The sequence below is a fragment of the Pogona vitticeps genome, chromosome 7 (genome assembly GCF_051106095.1).
Source record: "Pogona vitticeps strain Pit_001003342236 chromosome 7, PviZW2.1, whole genome shotgun sequence".
In the NCBI taxonomy this organism is placed as follows: domain Eukaryota; kingdom Metazoa; phylum Chordata; class Lepidosauria; order Squamata; family Agamidae; genus Pogona; species Pogona vitticeps.
This window is the reverse complement of record NC_135789.1, coordinates 22,592,487-22,618,600: the sequence shown is the minus strand read 5'-3', so window position 1 is coordinate 22,618,600 and position 26,114 is coordinate 22,592,487. Positions and strand designations below refer to the sequence as shown.

The 26,114-nt window shown below is 41.3% G+C and overlaps 1 protein-coding gene across 8 annotated transcripts in view; it reads left to right on the top strand.

The window, feature by feature from the left end:
• The first annotated feature begins 104 nt into the window (after positions 1-104).
• Positions 105-26,114, top strand: part of CUX1 (cut like homeobox 1) — a 328,228-nt gene continuing 302,218 nt past the window's right edge. For 5 of the 8 annotated variants that reach the window (XM_072978282.2, XM_078379385.1, XM_072978279.2 and 2 more), the window contains exon 1: positions 199-530. In XM_072978282.2, the coding sequence (XP_072834383.2) occupies positions 468-530 (63 nt within the window). In that variant the 5' untranslated portion in view covers positions 199-467. Of the gene's footprint in view, positions 531-2,091; positions 2,183-26,114 lie in introns of those variants that run through there. The other 3 variants (XM_072978277.2, XM_072978284.2, XM_072978280.2) reach the window with 3 other exon arrangements.

Genomic DNA, 26,114 nt, shown 5'->3' with positions numbered 1-26,114 from the left:
CTTGCCCCAGCTTCCCTCCTTCCCTCCCAGCCCGGCCCAGCCCCTCCATTCCAGGAGAGCCCTCTTCCCACGGAGTCCTGGCCGGGTTTTCCACCCGCCCGCCCGACCGCCCGGTTGTCCTCTCTTTGCCGGGCACTTCTTATTTTTTTGTAAAATTTTGCTGCGTGTGTGCGCCGCCCGCCCGCCCTCCTTCTTCCTCCTCCGTCCGTCCGTGTGTGAGGGAGGGAGGGAGTGCGCGCGCGCCCCCCGCGCTGGTTGGTTGGTGTCTGCGCGCTTCTCTCTCTCTCTCTCTCTCACCCCCACCCCTCTCTCTCTCTCACTCACTCACTCTCTCTGTGTGTATCGCTCCCTCCCTCCCTCTTTTTTTTTCTCCCCCCCTCCTCCTCGTGCACTCTCCGGCCCCCTTCCTTCTCTCTCTCTCTCTCTCGCTCGCTCCGCCGCTCACTTCTGTCTCAATATGTCTCAAGATGGCGGCCAATGTGGGATCGATGTTTCAATATTGGAAGCGCTTTGATTTACAGCAGCTGCAGGTCAGGCTCCGGGGCGGGCGGGCGCGCGGGGCTCGCGGGCGGGCAGCTGTTGGGGGGGGGGGCGCGGCGGCGGCAGCGGCGGATCTTCCGCGAGCGGGCGGGCGTGTTTTATTTTATTGTATTTAAAATTTTTTTGGGGGGGGTCCCCTTTTAAATTTCCTCCCCCTTTTTATTTATTCCCCCCCCCCCAGGCATCGCTCCCTCTGCCTCCCTCCCTCACACTTTTTCTCTCTCTTTTCCTTCCTCACAACGCCGCCGCCGCCACTTCCTTCCGCCTTTCCGTGAGGTAAAATTGGACCGGGTCGTCGTCGTCGGCGGCGGCGGGGAAGTGGGGGAGGGGGGAAGTCCCCTTCCCCCCTTGTTTATTTATTTTTTACTAATTAATGAATGAATTTCTCGGAATCCCCCTCAGGGAAGGAAAGAGGAAGGGACGAAGTGTTCCCTCAGGAGGAGCCCGGCTGGATTCCCGTCCTTCTTTCCCCGCCTCTTTCCCCCCTCAGAGCCCCGGTTCTTTGGGTGGCTCTTTTCCCCCCTCAGAGGTTGCCTCAAGCCCGGCGAGCGGTGGCGGCGGTGGCTGAGGAGAAGAAGGGAGGGAGAGAGAGGGAGGGAGAAAGAGACCGGCCTTGGCCGCCTCCCCTCGCTCCTCTCGCCGCGGCTCTCCCGCCCATCGATCTGCCGCCGCCGCCGCCGCCGATCGGAAATTGATCCCCTTTGTTCAATTCATCGATCCCGACAAGATGGCGCCGCGGCCGCCCGGCTGGTTCGGCTTGTCCCGGGATGGCTAGCCGGCCCCGGCCGCCCGCCTCACCCCACACACGGGGGGTAGTGGGTGAAGGGACGACACCCTTGGAGCCCCCTCCCCAAAACAGCCACAATCAACCCCCCCCCTCCTTCAGCGTCTCTCCAACCCCCCCTCCTCCCCTCACTCGCTGCCTCCCCAGGTTTTATCAACCGGGGAAAGAGTAACGGGAGGGGTAACGGGAGACGAACGACAGGAAAAATTAACCTGGAGGTTGGTGGTTGGGCGCCTTTGGCTTTCTCGGAATTATTTTGGCCGCCTCGGCGCCCCCCCCCCCCTTTTCTGTCAGACTTTTTCTTGAATTGTAGGGAAGTGGGAGCAACTTGGAGGTATTAATAAGTAGGAGAAGGGGGGAAACTTGCCCTTCTTTTCTGTGGGTTATGAGGAGGAAATGGGGGGGGCTTGTCCTTTTTTATGGATTATAAGGAGGAGATGGGGGCTTGCCTTTTTATTGATAAGTAGGAAATGGGGGGCTTGCCCTTTTTAATTGATTGTAAGGAGGAAATGGGCTTGCCCTCTTTTTTTTAGGGATCATAAGTAGGAAACGGGGAACTTGCTTTTTTTATTTTTATTGATTATTTTCACACAAGCCCACTAGGCACACTTTTCTTTACCAACTCGGTAGTTCCTTGAAGGCTCCTCCAATTGGGAAAAAAAAGCACACACAGGGAAGTGGGAGCAAATGGGACTTGAATGTAATCATAACGGGGTGTGGGGTTTTTTTTTTGCTGTTTTCTTCCCGTTGCAGTTTGCAACCCTCTCTTAACTCTTCTTTCATTCCCTCACTGATTTATTCACAATTCCCCTGTTTCAGTAAGGAAAGAAAAAAAGGGGAGGAGATTACCACATGCAGGTAATAACCCAGTAAAGGCTGTCCATCTCTTTACAGTAATTATTTTTTTTACAGAAACCCCCCCCCACCCACCCAAATGTACTTTTCCTTAAGATAGTCCTACTAATATGTTTAGCAATAAGGGGTGGGGGAAATGCTAGCATCTGTAAGTTAGAAATGATCTTAACTGGGAGAGAGTGCCCCCTCCCATTGATTTGTTTGCAACCTTTACAATACACAGGTACACACTTTTTTTTACCCCCCCTTTCTTTAATACTCTCAATGTTAGGATGAAAGGGGGGAAGTGTTAGGAAATGTAATACGATGATAATAACGGGGAGGTGGAGAGATGTTTCTTGGTTTGATTATTTTTGCAGTTCGCTTCCCCTAAACCTATACAGCTAAATTAAATTCTTTGACTAGCCCACCAGTTTTTGGAAGGAGGGGGAGAAGGAAGTGTTAGAAAATGAGGCTTGTGAAGAGGAGACTTTTGAGATTTCTCCCCCCCCCTTACCTTTTCGCTTTACCTCCCTCCTCCACAGCCTTCTGCCTTTTAGCCATTTTTATAAAAAGAGAGTAAGGAGGGAAAAATAGATCAGTCTCTGGGTCTCTTACATCAAGAAATGTAGAAAAATTAAAAAGAAAAATGGTTGTCTGGGGATATTTGTGGGTAGGGGGGGCTGTTCATCTCTAGAAGTTTTCCTCTGTCTTTGCTTCTTCCCAGAACCCCAACAATACCAGTAAAGCCCCTCCATTTTGAAGGCTTTCCAGTTTTTGAAGAAGGAAGAAATTTGAAATACTGCCTAAATGAGGAATTCCTCTGATCTTTCTCTGTTTCCAACCCTTCTTCTATCTCCCCCCCCTCCTTTTGAAAAACGTGTCTGGGATTTGGAACCTGGATGCTAGAGGTGTTACAGGAAAAGCATGTATATATTGTATTTCTCTTTTTTTCTCCCCCACCCCTTTCAAAGTATTTATGCTTCCCTTAATTTCTTTTCTTCTCTCCCTTGCGCACACTAAATCTGAAGTTCGTGGGAAACTTTGCAGGACTTTATATGCTGACTAGGGAAGAGGGAAAATGAGGGAGGAAAGGAAAGAATAGCTGTTTAATAATGTATTTGGTCTTCTCAAGCTTTTGCCTTTATTTTTGTGGGTGAGGGGGCTCAGAAGTAGGGAACTTTGTCACTTTGTTTCTCCTATGCTTTCCTCTAACCTTTCATTAAACGGACTCCCAAGATATCCTGTTCCTTCCTCCCCAACTAAATTCTTGTGCTGAAGGGAGAGGCTTTGGATTATTAACTTCCTCCTTAAAGCAACTATGCATACTCCTTATAATTTTTTTTGTTTGTTTGATGGGAATGGTGACTGCTGACAGTAGCTGAATGTGTATTTATGTAAGCCTTAGCCCATCTGTGGCCTTTTCTTCAGTGTCCCCCAACCGATTCTTAAAGTCTTGGTGATGGCATATTAATCTGACCAGGAGAACCCTCCTCCGTATTTTTGAGAAGCATTCCCCCCCTCCTTTTCTTCTCCCAGTCAAATTCCCTAGAAACATTTTATTTTTTTTAAGGGTGAGAGAGACTGTGTGGAATAACATGCAAGGTCAGGGAGGACTTTTCGTCTTTTGCATTGATTGTAGAGGAAGTGTTTTCCTGCTTTGATGTGGGTTGGACTTGATGATCCTTGGCGGTCCCTTCCAGCTCTATTATTTGTTTTCCTTTTACAGCTGAGGGGCATCTTGTAGTGTGGAAGAATGTCTCCCTCCTGGCTTATGAAATTCATTAGGCTGTCTAGGAAAAGGGTTGAAATCAATGGTGAGCAAATTCCCCCACCAACTAGTGTTTAATTTTGAAGTCACAGAGAATTCACTGAATGCATGTCCAAGTTGTAGTGCTTAAGATCTTGGCCTCTTTTTTTCTTTGTTGGGTACACTTCCTTGCTCTGTTGATAATGTATTGATGATGATTTGAATGGGGCTGGGAGGGAAAGGGAGAACACTTACCTTGACAATTTACAGGATCCCTACAGAATGAAAAGAGGGCCCCCTGTCAGCCTTTCTTGAAGGGATCCCTTTCTTGTCCCAACATAAATCTTCTGGGGTGGGGGAAAAAAGGATATCTTGATCCCACTGTAGTTGAGAGGCCTTTTGGAACCCCTGGATTTTTTTATATATATCTGTGCCACCTATTATCTGGGGCAAAAGTGATTGTTATGCAAAATAATCACCATAAGGCTTTGTGTCATTATAGCCGTCTATTAGTTCCATTAGTTCCACTTAGTCTTTAGAGGGGTTGCGGGAGGAGGGAATGCCTGTTATCATGAGCTACCCTCCATCTTAGCATTTGCCTTAAATCTAGGAACATTTGTGTTCCCTGAAGTTAATGGTGTAATGTGAATTCCTTTAGTTTCATGCAGGCTGCTTTGTTTCGCTTCCTCGGCGACTTGTATTCCATTGATGTTCTTTTTCACAGCTTGGTGAAAAAAGTTCTGTGCCACTGCATACCAGGCACACTACGGTCTGTTCTTTGTCTTTCACTCTTTGAAATTTAACATCTGTACTGTCCAGATTTTTTTCTTGGCTGTTTGCATCTTTTCCCATTGCTATGGGTATATATTCTATGAGTTATGATAAGACAAGAGCACGCTGGAGGAGCTGCTTCTGTAGGACCTGATTGCAGTATGGGTGGGAAGCCTTGCTTTAGGCTGTTGTGGGTTTAGCATTTTGTTGTAATGGATTGTGGCCCTCACATTTCAGGCAATCACCCTCATGTTGGGGAGGTTTGGGAAAGTGCCTGTATGATGTCTTTCACAAAGTCCTAGTCTTTCTCCCTGATGGTTGCTTTGCATTTGCTTGGTGGTATGGCTTGTCTGCTTAAAGAGGGTGCAGAGAGTTGTTGGGGAATCTGTAACCACTTAATGGGATTCTGAGTAGCACAGAATCTGAATGCGTTGTAGTTGTTAATTTGCTGTTACTGTGAGCAGGGTTTGACTGGTGGAATGTCAGGCGCTTTTGTTAATTTCTTATAGTTTGGGGACCGAATGCTAATCTGACAGGGCTTCTGGACCTTACCGCTGGAGAAGCAATTTTCATCACAATGTCTACATTATTTCCTGCTCTAAAGTAGGAAGATTTGGTCAGCAGTCTAATTAAGGAGTGTGAGGAAGAAAGAGGATGACCACATTAAACATTACTTGTTTTGTTTGGGTATTTGTTCCTGAAAAAGTTGAAGGTGTACTATTTGATGACACTTCTTAGGGGTGTGGTTTTTTATAAAAATAAATAAATATAGGCAAGAGGGAAGAATGCAAAATTTGTAAGAACTTGCCTTGTAAATCAATGTTTTTGCAATATGTATTGGTTGATCTGGGCAGGAAGATTAAATCCAGTCTCTTTGAATGCCTGATATGTAAATTAATTTGGTTTGAAAGTTTTTCTCTCCCTCCACCTTCCTTTTCTTATCACCCTTGCTGAGTAGCTGTTCAGCCAGTGCCCATGTTAGAGCTAAGATCAGGTCAGCTTGGAAGGAGCCGGAAGTAATGCTTAGAAAGATGTTTGGCATAGCTGAATTGGAATTAAAGGTGAAGAGAGTGTATTTGTGTTGTTCCCGTATGCTCGTGCTAAGGACAAGTTGCTGATTTGGGTTTTGTATTTCTGTGGGAAGTCCTGAGTAGGGGAGAGTTGACAGTCAAATGTCCCTTGGGGAGCTTTATGGGATGGGGCTTCTGCTGTCCCACAGAAGGAATGGCTGGTCACTTAACCTTTGTTAATGAAACTGGAAAGTGGCAAATGCAATGAGTATACTGTCTATTATGTGAAGGAAGGGGCTTGTGACCTTTGACATCAAGAAAGATTAGGAGATAAGGTAGAATATTTTCTTAGTCTGCTCCTTTTCTTCCTCTTTTTGAAACCTTTGAAATGGGTTTTAAATTAAGGTAGACTTGGTTGAACTTTCTTTACTTGAAAGGGTTCTTAAATTTGACTTAGAATACCTACAGGAATTCAGGAAATGGGATCCAGATGCAGGATTGTATAAAATGAAATGGATTAGATTAAGATGTAGTTAAACATCGTCTGACAACTTTAATTGTAGCTGAGTTCACTTTTGCCTGTATGTTGTAACTGCTGTGAATGGAAAAGTTTGCATTTCCCTTGAGAATTATCCCAAAATGTTTTGTTTGCTACTGTAGGGGTACTTACAGAAGTATGAATTTTGCAAAAATAATGTTTGAGCCAGAGTTTATTGATTAAAACTGATTATTCCAGTGTCTTAACTTACATAAATTAAAGTCTAGAATAGAAAAGAATGCAGTCAAGTGGCAGTTTGATAAATTGTTTTTGTTCTTGCTTTGTAAAAATAGCTCAACTTAATTCCTGTGCCTACTGTAAAACTTGCTTTGGCACATTTGTGTAAACGTCAATCTTGTTTTTGTCAAACTAAATGTGACCTTTTTCTCAATGGTGCAGGATTTCTTACTGAAACCTTCTGGTGCTATTGGCGGAGAGCTCTGTTCGATTATTAAATTTTTGGACAGACTGGTTAGGGTTTGTGCTTTGGATATTCAGCCTGTGCATTAATTGGCCATTTTACAGGGGAGAAGGTGTATAACTGTTATACCTGCAAAGAAGACAAAGAGACGTAGAACATGAGGCAGATGCAGTTACACTCAGAAACCTCCATGAGCCAGTAGTGGCAGTTACTTCTGATAAAATGCTGAAAATGCCATGGCTAGCCAGGGCTATAAGCCCACTTCCTGTGCTTTTAGAAAAGGGATCTTGTCTTTGCTCCCTACACACTTTTCTGACACACCTTTCTTTTTTTCTTGAGGAGTTAGAGAAGGGGGAGAAAACCAAGTGCTGTCAGATACTTGTTCTTCCTTGTTTCTTGGCTGGGTAGTTTCCTGAGTGTCTTTATTTTCCTCTTCTGCTCCTACTCCATTTCTGTGGGGTATGTGTCTGTTTACAGGGTGAGGAAATGGGACCACTCTATATACAGTAACAGTATGGCTTGAGAGTAGCAAAGTTAGTGGTGGGATGACTTCTGAATGCTAGCCACCTGCAGTGGGAATTCAAATCGTCATCAGCATTCTTTATTACGGTCACAGACCAACAAGATTATAAAAATCTGTTGCCCCTATAGGTAAACTGAGGTCTCTGTACATGTGATTCCTCATTTAGAAGTGACTGAATGACACAGCTCTTAGTTTATAATTTCTGTTCTATAAAATTGTACTAAATTTTAAAGAAATGTAGTCTGTAAAGTGACTTGAGTTGTTAAATTCTGTGGATCTGTATCATATTTCTTTCCGTATATTCAAAGAAGTAAACGTGGGGGAAGGAGAGGAGACGGTATTTTGCTGGACTGATTATTGCAGGATTTGATTTGAATGTAAGTTGTAGCTTGAGTTCTCGGGTTATTTTACACAGAATCCATACAGTAGTTACCCTAGATATAGCATGAAGTAAATATGTTCTTTTCAGCTTCTTTTTCTTATTTCATTTGTAGAAGATTATGCCATTCATAAGTAATTGACTGCCACTGATGCTCTGTCAGGTAGAAATTTTCTGGAGGCTGTAGCGATAGTTTCAAACAGACCAGGAGACAATATCAGTTCCAAGCTGCTGCTCCACCCTTTTTCTTCTCTGGGAAAACCTATGAGGAGTTCAGAAGAAACTTTAATCCTGGGAAATCACTGAGAGGGCTATGCAGGCTGCCTACTTAGGAATGGCCCTTCAGACACCTGGCAGCAAGAGGCAGGCTTGCCGTGCTTGAACTGCTTCGTTGTAATAACACAGCTCCAGGCTGCTCAGTCCTACACTGAGATCATATCAGTATGAATGTTTAAGAAGCCAAGAACATAGTGTGGGACTGACACATCCTTGTTTGCTCCCTAGTTCATGAGCTCACTGTTGTTATGGCAGAGTTTGCCTGGCTGTGGCTGTAAAACTGCAGAGCTTTTCCTCATGAGACAACTATTCAGAGTAGTGTGTTTCAAACGTTAGACTGTTATCAATTGCTGTCTCCATGGGACAAGAAGGTATAATGTAGGCGCTGCGGCAGAAGCTCTAGTCAACAAGAACTTGGAAATAGCCATCTCATTCCTGTGTGGTTCATAATATCCTTAGGCTCTGTATTTTCCTCATTTGGGTTAGCTGGGCTGTGTATAGTATTGATCTCCAAATGAGGTACTACTTATACTTCAATGCCTCCCTCAGTTTATTTATATTTTGCTGCTTCATACAGGCAACAAAACTGGGAGCCCTCATGGTTTTTTGCTGAACAACCTGTACGTGGTATGAAGATGAGGCAAAGTTAGTCCTAGTCTTGGTTGCTTTAGTGCTACCTTAACTTACCACCATAACCCAAGGTCTTAGGGTTGTGTTCCTAATTTATATGAGGCCAGTTTGAATTTGCTTTCCTTACTTTTGACTTTGTTTAACTGTGTTAGAGAATAATAATCTCAGTGTTCTTTCCTCAGAACTTGATGTGTGGTGAATTTCCTGAAATTTGCTTGGATGTCAGTAATACTGCCAGAAAATGTATGACTGGATTCCTTTTTAAAAAACTGAAATAATTAACTAAAACCATATGCCTGTGTATACACATTTCCATATTTATCTGGTGTCACCTCAGGGTTTATTGAGCACTAGTTCCATGCACCCAGTCTGTAAATGCTAGCCCTTAGCCTGAAGCAGTCTTTTCCAGGTGAGGAGATGCAACTTCATGCTAGCTCCCTCTTTAACTTGATGTAAATACTTGCATATCTGCAGATCTGTTCTGTTGCTTAGAATTTGAATAAACAAACCTGTGTGGTCATCTGCCTTTGCTTTTAGAATTTGAATGATGTCCTTGATTCAGAGCAGAATCGTGATTCCTACAATAGATATGTGGTTACTAGAAGATATTACATAGGTTTCTTTGAGACTTACAGTGCTCTGTAAAGTATGGTAGGTTGAGGAACTGTAGTTCCATAGTTGTTCAATGAGATTCCAGACTTGGAATTTGAACCTGGATCTTACTGTGGTCAAGTAAACCATATTGTCCATGTTAAAAGAGTTGGTCTGTCCTGGATTAAGGTTGCCAGTCTGAACAAATGCTGGATACAGTAGCTCAGTTTGCTTTTATGGGAACTAGTAAACATGGTACATAAAGAAATAGGTTTGTTGCATTTCTTTGTTGTTCTGAGTTCATCCTGCTTCAAGAGGTCACTGAGTGGGTAGGTGGCCTCTGTCTCAGCGCCTTGCAGCTTACAAAGGTTGGCATCCTTTTACTTAGTGTAGAAAATCACAACCAGAATAGTCCCATTGGATCAGTGGAGATCTGGTAAATCATCTCCTCCATAAGTCTCATTGATTAAGTGGGCCTACTCTAATTGCAGGTTACTGTGCTAGGCAATAGAACTGCAGTGAGTGAGTCCTGTAATACTGTATAACTCTAAATATATTTTATCTACCCCCATCTTTTCCTTACATGCAGAAAATCATTCTGGGTTGTGAATGGAAGGTCTTTCCTTTTCATAATACGCATATAGAAAACAGCTCAGGGATAACTGAATCTCAGTAACTTAGCATTTGTGGAGAAAAAAAATCTGTGGTCAGCTCTGCTTTAAGACAGTTGCACATTCTAAATTAGGTGCTGAATGCTGCTGACGTGGTAGCTGGTTACCAAACCATATTTAATAATGGCTGAAGGGGGTAGTCATTGGATTAATAATAAACTTTGTAGTGTGGGTAGAACCTGGAGGCATTTGAATGCCAGGATGATGAGATTGGCCTTTTAAATACTTAAATGGATAGTTGAAATGTTGGGCTGTGGCACCAAGAATGGCTTTAGCTTCTGGTAGAATTAATCTGGCACAGCAAAATAAAAAAGGTGTGCCACAACTTTATGTCAAGAGATTTGTAATAGCACAGACTGTAGTTACAGCAGCCCCACGTAGCTGCCGATTCATTTCTAGACTCGATTCAAAGTGCTGGTTTTAACCTGCAAATCCTAAATGGCTTGGGTCCAAGCTGTCTCAAGGACTGCAGCTCCCTCTATGAGCCCCTGAGAATTAAGATCATCAGGAGAGGCCTTTCTCTCCTCCCCCCCCCCCCCGGCACATTTGGTGGGGACATAGGAGAGGAACTTCTCTCTTGCTGCTCCCAGACTCTGGAACTCCCTCCCATGGGAAGCTAGCCTGGCCCCATCTTTGCTGTCCTTCTGCAAGCAGGCAAATACTTTTCTCTTCAGGCAGGCTTCCCTCAGTGACTGATTGTGTAGGAGACAATAAACGGGATGGTTTATATATTGTTGTTGCTTCCAAATATGTCTTTTTCTAATGTTTTCCCTAATATTTTAAATATAATATTAATTTATTGTTTGAATAATTTACTGTTTTCAGATTTTAATATTGTGTTTTTAATGATGTAACTGCCCTGGATCCTTTTTAAGGGCTAAATATTTTAACTAAAATAAATAACTAAAACCATGGGCATACAACACTCTTTTCAGGTGCATTCAGCTGGCCCCAGCTGAAGGAGTGGGCACATGAAAGTTTATTCTTTGATGAATCAGTTAGTCTTAAGAGTGGCCCAGAACTCTGTTATTTTTCTAGATTATTGTGTTGTTGTCATTAGGAGTTAGTTAAATCCATAGAGATATTCCTCTGGATCCTCAAAACACATGGAGATTCTTCATCTAGCACTGGCATCAAAGGAGTCAGTTTTTATCCGTAGGCAGGCAGGCATCTATGTGTCTTATGCCTGGCCTGTTCTGTCACTTCCTGACACAATTTCTTAGTGGGTTTCATGGGGCTGGTACAGTAGTGCAGATCAGCCCATTTACACATTGCTGTTTTTGCCATATTTGAAACCTTTTATTTATTTATTTAACTTATATGCCACCCACACTACTCAAAGGTCTCTGGGCGGCTTACAACATTTAAAATACAATAAAAAGACAAATCAATTAAAATATATACTCTAAAAATTGCCATTGGACCCACAGCTGATACTATTTCAATTAAAAGCCTTCTGGAACAGGAAGGTTTTGACCTGGCGCTGAAATGTCATCTGCGTCTGCGCCAGACGAATCTCAGTCAGGAGGGCATTCCATAGTCTGGGGGCAGCTGCCGAAAAGGCGCTTTCTCTACAAGCCATCCCTCTTATCTCCTTAAGGAACTGCTCTTTCAAAAGGGCCCCCTGGCTAGATCTTAACTGCCGGTAGGTTCATATGGAAGGTGGTGGTCCTTCAGGTATCCAGGGCCCAAGCCGTTTAGGGCTTTATATGTCAAAACAAGCACTTTGAATTGGGCCAAGGCAGCAACTGGTAGCCAATGTAACTTAAACATAATTGGCTTGATATGTTCCCTAGCGGCCCCACCACTCACCAGCTGTGCAGCTCGATTCTGGACCAGTTGCAGTCGCTGGACCATCTTCAAAGGCAGCCCCACGTAGAGCGCATTGCAGTAATCTATGCGAGATGTTACCAGTGAGTGTGTAACTGTCATGAGACTCTACTCGTCCAGGTAGGGCCGTAGCTGGTATAATTTCTGCAGCTGAAGGAAGGCGCCTCTGGCCACCGAGTCCACCCGAGCTTCCAGTGTTAGACGGGTCCAGGAGCACCCCCAAGCTGCGGACTCTGTCCCTTAAGGGGAGTGTAACCCCATTCAGGGCAGGGAAATGGCCCTCCAACAAACACCAACAGAGCATGGACAGACTTCCTACTCCAGTCCTCTGAAGATGCCGGCCACAGAGACTGGCGAAACGTCAGGAAGAACAACCTTCAGAACACGGCCACAGAGCCTGAAAAACCCACAACAACCAAATGTTAAGGTTGTTTGGATGTTATGTGTCCGCAATATAATATAAATGGCCAAGTTTTTAAAACCCACCAAATTCAGGAACTGATTTCATGCAAAAATAAAAGATTTCGGCCTAAATGTTATTGTTGAGAAAAGAACTGTCATTGGGGAAGGATGGAGGGCGGTGCTCTGTAGAAGACTTTATGATAACCAGCAGTCACATGTGATGCTTGCCTTTGTTTCCTAGGCTTGTATTTTCTTATCTTGGGTGTCTTAGCGAATGTTAAGCATGTCTTGTATAGATCAGCCATTACTTCTAAATGGGAAACAACCATCTTCAGTTCATGTTTTTCATTTGTGAGATCTTTTGTCTGTCTACCTCAGTAGAAGTGAATCCAGAGTTTTCATCAGGGACTGACATGTTCCTTATATCAGACCTTGATCCTTTTAAACAGAGATCTGAAAAACTGCACTTGGGTTGCTTGCATGTAAAATGTCTTCTACCAAGGAGCTGTAGTTGAATTTAGGAATGCCTCATAAATGTTTCAATGTACCCTTTAAATCCTCCTACATTTTGCATATTATGCAGAACAAAGATTAGACGCTGTAGATAATTTGTCAGCTAGGAGGTTGCAAAAACTCCTCAGTAGTTTCTCATTGGAAACAGATGAGGGTCTTGGCCTTTGGAAGTAATTTCATTAATTTCCGTAATACTGTATTTTTTATGTTTTACATATGGTTTGTTTTGAAAATACAGTACTTCTGCTGAGATGCTGAAGTTTATCAGTTTACTTATTATCTGGGGTGCAACCATAAATTGTCAAAGTGGGGAAGGCTCATTTGAGCTATGCTAGGTCAGCTGAAGCCATGCAAAGTCCAGTCCAAACCACTCCTAGCCGTATATAGGCCTGACTTTGTGTTAACATGGCGGCAGTGTTCCTGGGCCAGAGCGAATTTGAATCTCCCTCAACTCAACCCTTTCCCCCCCCTTCTCTTCACCACCCATTTTTATCTTTTCTGTCAGCTAGTCATAGTTTAGCAGGTGTGCCAGCAAATCTCCTGAGATCAGCCAGCACAAGAGAGTTCTCCTGGTACAAGGGCAGTTGTGCTGGCATAAGAGGCTTCTTCTTATTCCAGAACCCTTGCAGCCAGTGGTTCTTTAAGTTAGGATTGCACTTTAGGTTAAAGTTCTGATGGTAGTTCTGGATTATTACTAATGGGGGGCTATAATTAGGGAGAAGTTGCTCTGGAATCCACAGATTCTGATTGATGTTTTTGGGGGCTTTTATATTATTCTTCCCTTGCATGCCTGATATCGATTGTCTTCATAATCCTTATAATTCTCTGATAGCCCTCAGTTTCTGATAGCTTCATGCTGTTTTCCATTACCACACATCAGGATGTTGAGATCAAGTAAGTAATGGGTGTTGAAAGCCATTCTCAGCAAGTTTCTTTACCTGTGAAGAAATTTATGCAAAGGACATCCTTTACTCTTATGCTTAGGTAAATTGGCTAGATGCTGAAGAAGGCAGAGCACCTACACCAGTTGCTCAGAAGACAGTATTTCAGGAGGTGGATGCTTATATGGTAATAAATGTACATATGTTGAAATACTTTCTTCTGAGCAGTTGTTGAAGGTGTAGGAACCATATCCACTTAGCATATGACTAGCCTGCTTCTGGTATCCATCTTCATTGTAATAGGTGCAAGAAACACTTGTCGGTTTTGTCTGCAGAAAATACATGGAGTGTGGGTGTTTCCCTGTCTTTATGCATGGATGTGAGTAATCTGATTGGCTCATATACCAAAAACATGTGTGTTGCTGTTTAATGATTCATGTAAACATATGCATATCTGAAGCAAACTGATAGCAAAAAGATATCAGTGTTGCACCAGTGTTGCTGGCAACTACTATAGCCTTTGGAGTGTCCTGTGCAAGGTTCCCTCTAAACTGTTTGCCTGCACAAATTTGCACACATCCCCACGCACCCGCAGTGTGTGTTTGCAGCTCAACCTTGGGGAGGTGGAGTCCCACCTAACTGGGCTGAAAATTAGAGGAAATGCAGGTCTTCTGCTATTGCCCTTGAATCATCCTAAATGTTATTATGTACTGTATATATAAAGTGTCTCTTATTGAAGGGAATTTCTGATTACAGTACTTAAATATATGGTTTTCTGTACACACATGCATGTACACTTAAACATGGTGTTTGGATGCCAAATATTTGAAAAACGTTGCTTTACATGGAGCTTGAGTTTTGAATTAGACATGCTGAACAATGTAGAGTTAGTCATATGTTAGCTCTGTGTGATGTATGTTGTTTGTTACTGTGTGTTACACGTATAATGAATTAATAAATTAAGTGGCAAGCTGATCAACATGCTTAATGAGAGAGTTTTATGGGAGTGAGAGTGGAATGGAGACAACTGATTTCTATCGTTGTTGACCTTTATTCAGAGGAACCATTTCTCCCTTTAGTATACTTATTTTTTATCTTGTGTATGGGGTAGTCACTTTATTCATTACTGTGAAGTAAGAGAGTTAAGTGAACATGGTTTCAGCTAGTAAAAGTTAGTTAAGAAGCAGATCCGGAGAGAAGGGGACACATCTGAAAAAATGTCTGAAAAGAGGAATAGATGGTGTAGCTACACAATACTGCCATAACCTAAAAGTGAGGTACAGTATTTGAAGTTGACAAGAAATCAGAAAAGCAGGTTGACAACTTTACTTGTATAGTGAAAAACATTGTAACTTATTAAAATGCAAAATGGATATTTATTAATTATTTAAAAAAACCTCTCTCACTTGTTTGATGACTTGCTCAAACTGAACAGTGAATGCACATTGATACTGTAGATAAATAGTTTAAGTGGAGGCTTAAACTGGTTTACAAGTAATTTGCTTTTCCCTGAATAGGTGCAGTTCTATGAAGCAGTATCCAAAATCCCCAGGTGGGAAGGGGTCTAGGGATGTCTTGATTGATTATTAATGAATTTTGTAAACCCTCTTCAATATAATTCCGAGGATTCTTGGGGGAAATACGGATTTTGTATTTAGTATAAAATACAAAATAAAAGTGTGTAAGTGTTCTAACAAGGTACTGACTGTTCATTTTTACCAGAACATCTTGTTCGTTAAATAATACAGCAAAACAGTTTAGGCTTTGCAGTTCACTTTTCTAATTATTGACTTGAGATGTTTTTAGCCATTATTACCAGTTCATATGTAAGAGCAGGCCAGGAATTGTAGAAGGTAAAACTACATTGTGGTTAAATTTTCTGACCATGTGGGAACAGGAAAGAGGAGAATGTACAAGCCAAAAGCATTACTTGAGCTGGCAGAAGCTAAGTCATGGTTTTGAGTTTTTTGTGTATGTGGCCAATGTGGGGATATAACCCCATGGAAATAGCTCCTGGCAACTTTGCTATAGCATTCTTTCTAGAAGTTGTGATCACAGGAATTGCTGCTGGCTGTATTGCCAGCTCATGCACTGTCTCATGCTGTGTGACTGTGTCTGAGCTTCTGTGCAAGGAAAAAAAAAAGGTGAGTGTCAATTAACCGAAACAATACAGTGAGCACTTCTAGTATGCTGTCATGAGAAACTCATTCATTGGTTGGAATGCTTAATGCATAATATGTAGTAATTCTAGAACAGGAAAAAGCTGGTGCAGCTGTATATGTTTCTGTGGGATTTTGTTTACCTTTCAGATAAAGGGTTAAAATATTGTTGTTTGGCAGATAGATTGATAAATGAGATAAATGACCCAGAGTTATGCCTGCATGAAGCTTAAAATGGGGAATCTGTCTATAGTTAGCTAGTATTCTGTCCGGACAAGGAATATGTTGTCATCACTAATGGCAGATTGCCACTAATTTGAAGAGTTATTTTTAAAATTTTTGGTGTGTGCACAGCTTGCTGTCATAGCACATGAGTTGATCACACTAAAAAAAACCTCTTAATGAAAATTTGCTGATGATGTCATTTCCATTGCACAGGTACTGCTGTGCAACAGGATACTGGCCACAGTATAGATGCTTAGGAGTAAATTTAGCTTTGGTATTTTAAGCTTTCAACTCAGCAGAAAAACAAAAAGGTGTTAGCTTTGGGTTTGTTAAACACGTTGTTGTTGTTCGGTTGTTAAGTCATGTCCAGCTCTTCGTGACCCCATGGATCAGAGCGCGCCAGGCCTTCCTGTCTTCCACGGCCTCCCGGAGTTTGGTCAAATTCATGTTGGTTGCTTCGATGACACTGTCCAACCATCTCATCCTCTGTCGTCCCCTTCTCCTCTTGCTTTCATATTTTCCCAGCATCAGAGTCTTTTCCAGGGAGTCCTCTCTTCTCATGAGATGGCTAAAGTATTGGAGCCTCAGTTTCAGGATCTGTCCTTCCAGTGAGCACTCAGGGTTGATTTCCTTCAGAACGGATAGGTTTGTTGTTCTTGCAGTCCAGGGGACTCTCAAGAGTCTGCTCCAGCACCACAATTCAAAAGCATCAATTTTTTGGTGGTCACCATTCTTTATGGTCCAGCTCTCACTTCCATACATCACTACTGGAAAAACCATAGTTTTGACTATGCGGACCTTTGTCGGCAAGGTGATGTCTCTGCTTTTTAAGATGCTGTCTAGGTTTGTCATCGGTTTCCTCCCGAGAAGCAGGCGTCTTTGAATTTTGTTGCTCCTGTCACCATCGGTAGTGATCACGGATCCCAGGAAAGTAAAATCTGTCACTACCTCCATATCTTCCCCTTCTGTTTTCCAGGAGGTGATGGGATCGGTGTCCATGCTCTTAGTTTTTTTGATGTTGAGGTTCAGACCATTTTTTGTCCTCTCCTCTTTCACCCTCATTAAGAGGTTCTTTAATTCCTCCTTACTTTCTGCCATCAGAGTGGTATCATCTGCATATCTGAGGTTGTTGATATTTCTTCCAGCAAGACAGAATCCCAATATTAATTCCGTCTTGAGATTCCTCCAGTCTGCATGTATTCTGCATTATATGTATTCTGCATATAAGTTAAATAAGCAGGGAGACAATATACTGTACAGCTTTGTCGTACTCCTTTCCAAATTTTGAACCAATCAGTTGTTCCATGTCCAGTTCTAACTGTTGCTTTCTGTCCCACATATAGATTTCTCAGGAGGTAGGTAAGGTGGTTCGGCACTGCCCATTTCTTTAAGGACTTGCCATACTGTAGTTTGCCGTGATCCACAGAGTCAAAGCCTTTTGCGTAGTCAATGAAGCAGAAGTAGATGTTTTTCTGGAACTCTCTGGCTTTCTCCATAATCTTGTGTATGTTAGCAATTTGTTCTCTAGTTCCTCTGCGCTTCTTCGAAATCTAGCTTGTACTTCTGGGAGTTCTTGGTCCACGTGCTGCTGAAGCCTGCCTTATAGGATTTTGAGCATAACCTTGCTAGCGTGTGAAATGAGTGCAATTGTGTGGTAGTGGGAGTATTATTTGGCACTTCCCTTCTTTGGGATTGGGATGTAGACTGATTTTTCCCAATCCTCTGACCACTGCTGAATTTTCCAAACTTGCAGGCATATTGAGTGTAGCACCTTAACAGTGTCATCTTTTAAGATTTTAAATAGTTTAACTAGAATGCCATCACCTCCACTGGCCTAGTTGTTAGCCATGCTTTCTAAGGCCCACTTGACTTCACTCTCCAGGATGTTCGGCTCAAGGTCAGCAACCACACTATCTGGGTTGTCCAGGACATCCAGATCTTTCTGGTATAATTCCTCTGTGTATTCCTGCCACATGGTGTTATATAAAGTTATAATACTGCTATAATTTTACGTTTTCACATTGTGTTTATTCCAGGAGCTGTTTATTTTTTAGGCTTGTTTTTAGACCGAGGTTCAAAAGTGGCTGTATTGAGAATAATCTGATGTGAGAAGTACCACAGCTTCTTTCCTAATATGGTGCTGAAAAGGATAATAAACAGATAGAACAGACATATTAGTCAAAGCTTCAATATATATATGCATTCAGTGTCTTCCTAGCACCAGGTTTTATATCTGCACTTAAACTGAGGAAAGTTAGTGTAGAATAGGGCCTTCCTTGTGTTCTTTACTTGATAGGTATTATGCTTTTAACAGATGACTGTTAAAATATGTTGCAAACAACATGCTCTTATTGGTGTTGAAACTGAAGCATTATGACTAAAAATCAGGCGATGCCAGAGTTGCTGGTTGTGCAACTTACGTTTTCTTGAATCTTTTATTCCTGCTATGCCACTAGTACTGTTGTAAGATAAGTGTACAGCTGTTTACATCTGAAATAATTTTCAAGGGAACAACTTTAAATTGTGCATGCCAATCAGATGATGATGATGAAAACATCTAATGAAGTGAAAAAATGGGAAAAAGGAACCCACTGCCTTCTGAGGGATAAATTAGATCATATAGGGGTGATCCAGGCTTAGAAACTCCTTTGAGATGTGTATGTGTTAATTTGAATGGCACATATACCTTTCAATTTGAATTAAGATTTATATGTATTGAGGATAGGAAATTTCCCCCTGTACTGTAATTTTCTGTCCTTACAAGCCACACTATTTGCCCTACTGAGGAGAATGTGTCAGTGCCTTTTCATTTCACTGGAAAAAGATACAGTACTAGGGATTTATCTCCTTCCCAGCACCACCGGTTTGCTCCTAATTTGTTGTGAGCGGTGATAACTACTTTTGTTTTTAAAAGGGGGCAAATCCTAATTTTGGATCTTTGCCTCATCCGGTTGAATGTGTGTACTTCAAGATGAGTATCTTGTAGAAAATCAAGTGAAGAACAGCCTAACTCCCCCCTGGAGAGAAACTTAGCTAGGTAGCAGTTCTTGAAGTCCTGCCCCAAAATGTACCCTGGCTGAAATCCTGTTTGCATGGCCGTGCCATATAAAGCTGATGATCATAGCTGAGGTGATTTTTCAGTAATTAAAAAATTGCTGTTTCCCCAAGAAGGTTGTGAGAGTTCCATGAAACTCATTTCACGTTGGCGAAGCAATTGGGGGCTGCAGGATAGGAGGAAGTCTTTAATTTCTGAAAATCACTGTCTCCAATAAAGTCATTTTCAGAAATTCAAGATTCCTCACGCATCCCACAACCCCAGTGTCTTTCCCATGATAAAAGGGATTCCAGAGAGCCTTAGGTTCTGGTGGGGCGGGTGAAACTGGAAATGTCTAACATTATGTTTTCAGATGTTGTTGTATGACATTTCTTATTACATGTATTCCAAGCCAACATAAGGAATGATGAAAATTGTATTCCAGTGGTACCCAGGCAATCAAAGTTTGAAAACCACTATCAGTTCCTCTGTGTGACCTGCATATCTATTTAATTTTCAACTCACCTGTTCCACAAAGGCTCAGTGCTCTATACCACCATAAAGTAATGATTTTATTACACATGTAGTTGTTATGCTCAAGTTTTAGGCACTTAAGGTAACAAGTCCCCTGAGATTTTTGCAGTCCTGTTTCTATTACATATACAGTATGAGCTTTTACAATTGTTCTCTTGTGGGCGAGGCACAGTTCAGTGTGTTAACTTTAGTCATTTGGTGAGTTACTATTGGTGCTACAGTAGATGTAGTAACTCAGAGATTTTTAATAACTTGTGGGGGGAATATTGCTTTGAACTTGTAATGGAGGTGCTAATTCAGAAGGGAGAGCTGTGCTTATGAAACTTCTGAGTTGGAAACTAGGAGGCAAGTGTTGATTTTTACAAAGTTTTTTGCAGGCTGGAATTTTTACTTTATGCTTGTTGGAGAGAAGGTTGTTCTGTTTGTGTTGGCTGTATATTGTAGAGTGCATGAATATGTAGCTGCGATAGTAATAGCTGCAACTTTTCTTAAGCAAAAAATGCATGCAGGGAAGGTTTGTGGAAGAATTGTCAGAACATTTGTATTTGTCAGCAAATGCTGCCAGTTTACAATGTTTATCAATTTCTTAGCAATCACAGCCAGTTCTTATGAGCATTCCCATTTATTTTTTAAGGCAGAAAGAGCATTCAGTTGTTGTTGAACGTGGTTTATAAACTGAAAAACCAGCCAACTTGCAAGGTTATAAGGTTTTGTTTGACAACTGATGGTGCTCTGGTAAAAAGTGTCTCCAAAATCATCAATTTAATGTGCTTGATATATTTTCTCACTTGCTGAGGTGCACATTTTCTTTATACAGTACATTAAATAGTTGTTTGCTGGCTAAGAAGAAAATCTTACAGAATTCAGTTCATACTTGGAAGGTAGGATATTTCTCTTCATATTCATACTTATCTAAATTTTCTGTAGCAGAAATCAAAGGTTATGCCAACTGGAATGATTTGACCTAAAGAATATAAAGAGGTTCAGAAGGCTACACTTTTAACACCATGATATTTTTAAAACAACCATTTATAAATATTCTTGATAAATAGTTGTATCATCCTCTTGTATGAAGAAGTAGCGTGTTGTAGCTGCTTTGGTCTAAATGTTTGTGTAGTTGAACCTTCTTCATCACACACATTAAATTAATTAGCTATTGTATTTGAAAGATAACTCAGGACTTTGCTGTCCCCTCCCCTACATTCTTGGCTTAAAGAAACATTTGCAGCTTTTTAAAGAGGCCATCAGTTGACCTGGTAGTTCATTAATGTGTCAGTCTTATGTAAGGCTTGTCATGGTTGTGGTGCTAAGCTCCAGGCTGTCTTTTGTTCTGTTGTATTTTTATACAGAGTCTGGGCCTTTAGGGTAGAATGCTCAGAACACTCTTGGTTCTACTAGAGATACAGAGTGGGCCTCAGTGAATTCTGTACAGTAATTAGAAATAACTATAAAGTCAATTTTCCATATTCTTCTTTGTTAATTGGCTTGAAATTAACAACTAGTGATATTTCTATAGAACAGTGGTTCTTAACTTTTCTTTACCACAAACCCCCTTTAAATATCCTTTGTTGTCATGGACCACCAACTCAAGAGTTAAAACCTTAAAGTGCCTCAAATATTTATTTCAAGTTTCTCAGGAAGGGTCTCATAGACAGGCATTCGTTGCTATAATTGCAACACTTAAGATGGCTGAAGGAAGCTTCATTTTGCTTTGAACAGGATGCACCCTCATTGACAGCATCAGTTCTTTTACGTTTTAAATTTAGTCAGTGATCCATTCTGAGGCTTAGCCAAAATGTATTGTTATGAAATTCACTGTAATAATATCGAAAAGTCACCTTACCTGACAATAACCAAATGGTTTTATTAGCAGAAATAGAAGAAGCACAATCATTAAGTTTGTCTGAATGCTGACATTGACTGACTCAGACTCTCTCTTCTCTTGGCTTCTGACTGTCTGCGCAGTAGCAAGAAATGTCATGTGCTATCTCTCAGCCACTCAGCATCATTCACTTGCATGTTCTCACTGTGTGAAAAAAAATCAAATAGTTGTTATCAAACAGTTATTTTTATAACTGATTTTTTACTTTTGCTTGTTTTTAATGGAGATGGTAGGTTAGAAAAGCTAAGTTTTCCGCAGATGAGCAAGGGAAATTAAAATTTCTGTCTGCCTGCCTGCTTTGTGGACCCCTTGTGAGGGCATTACAGCTCCTTGGGGGGCCATGGATCACAGGTTAAGAAGCTATGCTATAGAACATACCCTTTTTTGTGTACACTTGCTATATAAACTATTTTAAGTTGATAGGTTTTCTGGGTTTTTTTTAATGGAGTGGGAGAAATCAAGTTACTACAGTGTGTATGTTTTTGAAGGATTAAAGTGGTGCAGCACATTGCATTGGATCCTTAACATAATGTGGAAGTGACTTAATATCTCCATTACCTGTATGATGAATTCTATCATATCCTTGGTAGGTTGGATTTTTCTGGTATTGTATCATTTATTGTAACAAATCAGCTGAAACTTTGACCTCCTCCTCCATCCCTGTGCTGACTGATTAGGTACATAGCCTCTGTGAATATAAGGGAAACTTTAGAAGTGTCTATCAGCATTTGTTAAAACTGGTAGCAGAATGCTGTGAAGGCATATAATTAACCACCCGACAGTTAAATACAATGATCACTTTAAAGCTATATATGTGTGGAGGGGGTGCTGTGTTGCATATTACACAGATTTTGCCTGAGAGCTAGTGAGTGTTCTATTTCTTGCTTTTTATAAGGTTGAGGGAGAACCTGGGTAATGTTTGAGGGTTTCCTTTTAGATTTAAAGCTCATGTAGTACAGCAGCCAAGAGTGAGCCCAGGAATCTCTTGGTTCAACCTCAACAAATCTGTGAAGTCTTTAACTGGCCTCAGGCAAGCTTCTCTTTCTCAATGTCAGCCTCTGTCTGCAGTTATTGTTGTTATAGGCTGTCCAAGTCACTTCTGGTATGTGCAACTTTAATGAGGTTTTTATGGTAGGAATGTTTTATCACTGCCAGTCCCTGCCAGTGAGTTTCCATGGCTGAGGGGGAATTCGAACCCAGATCTTTCAGTTCAATGCTATACACTACACCAGCCATTCTCAACCTTTTTTTGGCCACAACCTTAAGCACAATGTGAATGAAATGTAGTCTGAATCAGGATTATATAAATTATATGACAAACCTTACAAGGTGGTGTATGAGAAATTATTTTCAGTCTGTATCCCCCTGTAGAGAATGACTGTACTCTCTTTCTCTCTGTAGAATGGGGATAATAATAATACCGGCAAGTAACTCACCTGTTTCTTATGAGTTTGTGAGAATTTCTAAGTCTCCATGCTTTGAGTGTTAGGGTGTGGTAAACATAAGTTCTGTTTCAACCTCTAAAAAGGGAACACACAGTGGGTTCCATTGCAGAAAGTGTCCGCGTCATTCTCTGGCATTTGCACTTGGACTTGGAGAAAGGTACCTTTCTGATACTGTGAAGAGTCACACATTGGTGAGCTGGGTTGACCAGTGTTATGACTGAATGTTGCAATAATAATCTTACAGACTACTATTGTATGGAGCTGAAGGTTGATAGAGCGTTTGAACTTCATGATATGAACTACTAAGTTGCTCCAGACATTCTCACTGCCTCTCCTTTATGATCCTTGAGCGGCATCACTTGAGTGATTGTTCTACACCTAATAGGGATTTGCCAGAGTGAGAAATGGTGCAAGAGCTTTTCTGAGTATACATCTCTTTGGGATGTGATCGTAAGCAACTGTTTATTATGCTCATTTTTCATTTCATATGCGAGCAGTGTCTATTTTATGACTATATTAAGCTGAAGCTGATGTGATAGCAAGCATATCTCAAAACAAAATTGCTTCTCTTGTGTTAGAGCATTTACGCTTTGCATTTATTCACTCCCCCCCCCCCGCCAGCACTGTGGACTTCCCCTTCAGTATATGTTGATAATGCTTAGATTGGTTAACATATAAGCTGGTAAAATTTGAAACGTTCATACATTTTGCGTGTACTGTGTGCTTCTCCTCTGTGTTGTACTATGTACTACTCTGTAACCCAGCTGCACTTCCTTGTCATTATAGCATGAATCCAAGATATAACTGGTAGCCCTGAAAGTGAATGACACAGCCCCATGCTTCATTGATGTGTGGTAGTACTATAGAGACATATATTTATCTTATTATTTATTTAAAATACTTTTACCCCACCTTTTGCCTTTAAAAGGACTCATGGTGGCTTGTATCATTAAAAGACAACATTTTAAACTAAAAACAATATGTATGTAAATATGAAAAAGGTTCGAAGAAATACCACTCGGAGAAACAAAAGCAATACTGAAAACATATTCAAAGTAGTAAGGCATAACAATACTTTTAAAAATCCCATCCAGACAGCTAATCACTCGGAAAACTTACCTAAAGAGAAAGGTCTTTGCCTGCTTGTGGAAGGAGAGCAAAGATGGGGCCAGTTTGGTCTTCTGTGGGAGGGAGTGCCAAAGTCTGGGAGCAGTATGAGCACCTTTTTTGTTTGTGTGTTCCAGCTTCATTACTCTGCAGACTAAATTTGAGGCAGAGCGTTCTTTCTTTGCTGAAAATATATCAACAAAAAGCTGTTAGAACTTCAGTCCTGGCTATTCCTGCTGTGTAAGGAATGATAATAATAAAGGTTCTCAGGTATTGCTGTTAAAAAGAAGACCAAGCTGGAGTATTTGGAAAGTTTCCCAGACTGTTTTGGGCACTATGGAATTGACTGTCTTCCTCTTGTATGCCTTTCCCGCATGCTGCTACTACAACCTAGTTCCTCATGATTATCTTTGAGCTGCATCCCATCCAATGCAAACATCTGGTTCCCTTCTTGTCTCAGGGCAGTATCATGTCAGAGTTTGTGCTTAGTTTAGCAGAGTGACATGCTCCCAGGGGCTGCTATTCTTCATTTTGTTTTAAAGGGTCCTCTTTGTTAACATGGGAAGATGATGTTAAAAGTAGATATAGCTCTTTGGTCAGCAAGGAGTTTTTTTTAGAATGTTCCTCTCTTATACCCTTTCCCATGCTGTTTAGGAAAGTAAAGACTTCAGACTCTGCCTGTGGTAACTAGTTGGCAAGTTCAGTTGCCCTCCATTATGTAGCCCTCGAGATTGCAGTATTGGACTACAGCTGCCCTCGGCCCTACTTAGCAGAAACATCTGGGCACATCATCCATTGCACACCATTGGCTTGGATGCTGCCCATTTATTCTGCTCTGCTACTGGTTGGTAATTGTAGAGTCAAATGCCATCATGCAGGCAGAGATCTGATTTGAAGGATGCCAGTTATATTGCTAATGTTTGAACACTTTGATTTTCCCAATAATGGTTGCTGCTATGGTTTCAGCACTAACATAGGGGCTTCACATGTTGGTTGTAATATTTTCTCTGAGATTCAGGAAATGCCTATACAATGAGAGGATTGCCTTTTGGCAAGCCTCTTTTAATAATGGTATCAACACTACTTTGCATTTATTTAACATGTTTTAGAGTGGTTCACATGCATAACTTCAGAAAGCTATTTTATGAGATAGCAGCATGTCAAAGTCCATCTTGTTCATGAAAGCCCAGAAAAAAATGCAAAAAGTTGAAAAAAATATTTGTTACCTCCATTCCCCCCGCATGACAACTTTTCCTGGTGGAAAAACTAAACACTTTGGGGAATGTAGATAAAACCTCTTGATAATAGATATTCTCTTTTGGAATTAATGAAATGGTGCTAAAACAAGGTTTTACTTATACAAAATGTCAACAGCTGTGTATTATGCAAGAACAATATTCGCTGTGTACAGTGTTAACATGTACAACATTTAAATGCAAGACACATTTTGTACCTGGTGGGTGCTGCCATCTTCATGAGGAGAGCATAATGTTGGGAGAGGAGCTTCTTTGCTTTTGTAATGCTGCTTTCCTTCTGTTGATCTTTGTTCTTTCTGATTGTCCTGGTTGACACTCAAAAAAGAAGCAAGACTGTTTCTGTCCAAATGGTAATTTATTTTTGTTTATCACAGAATTTGTAGTTTTTGACTTCATCCTCCCCCCTTCTTAAATGGCAGACCGATAATATGTGCTTAAGTGTACAGTAGTCTGCAATTTCTTTAGTATTTTGCATACATTAGCAACTTTGCTTGTTCTCTAAATATCCCAAAGAGTACAATTTTATGTGCTAACAAAGTTATGCATGAAGCTTTCTGAATGACTGAGGCAGTACATTTCAGTTTTACCTGAAATTTCTGTTTATCTGGAAGAGTACACCAGAGGAGGGATCACATTGTTTTCTCCCCTGCCTTCATCTCTAAACACAGTAGTGTCTTGGATGATTATCGGTCATGCCCTATGGTACTCCTTCCTCATGTCAGCATCAACTCCACAGCTTTGAAGTGGCTCTGGTTATTATGATATTTGAAATGGTTTACTAAGCTATATATTGCAGATCATAGAACATAGTTCCAGTTGGCTGGCCCAACCTGTGACTGGTCAACATTCTGATGCAGATTAAACTCCAACCATAGCTAGTTCAGAAAAAGGAAAGGAGCAAAAGTACCTTGTCCTGATGTAAATGCTAACGTTTAATTTGATGCTGTGTGTAGGTGCTCACATGTTCTGCTTCTTCCTGTTATGCACTCTGATTTCATCCTCTGCGGTTTAGCAGCAAACCACAGTTTGCCCTGCTTGAATGTAACCATGATTTACCTGGAAAAGAAGAGGGAAAATCAGAATGCACAGAGGAGAGAGAATATGCATAAGCATAGGGCTTGTCTGCAA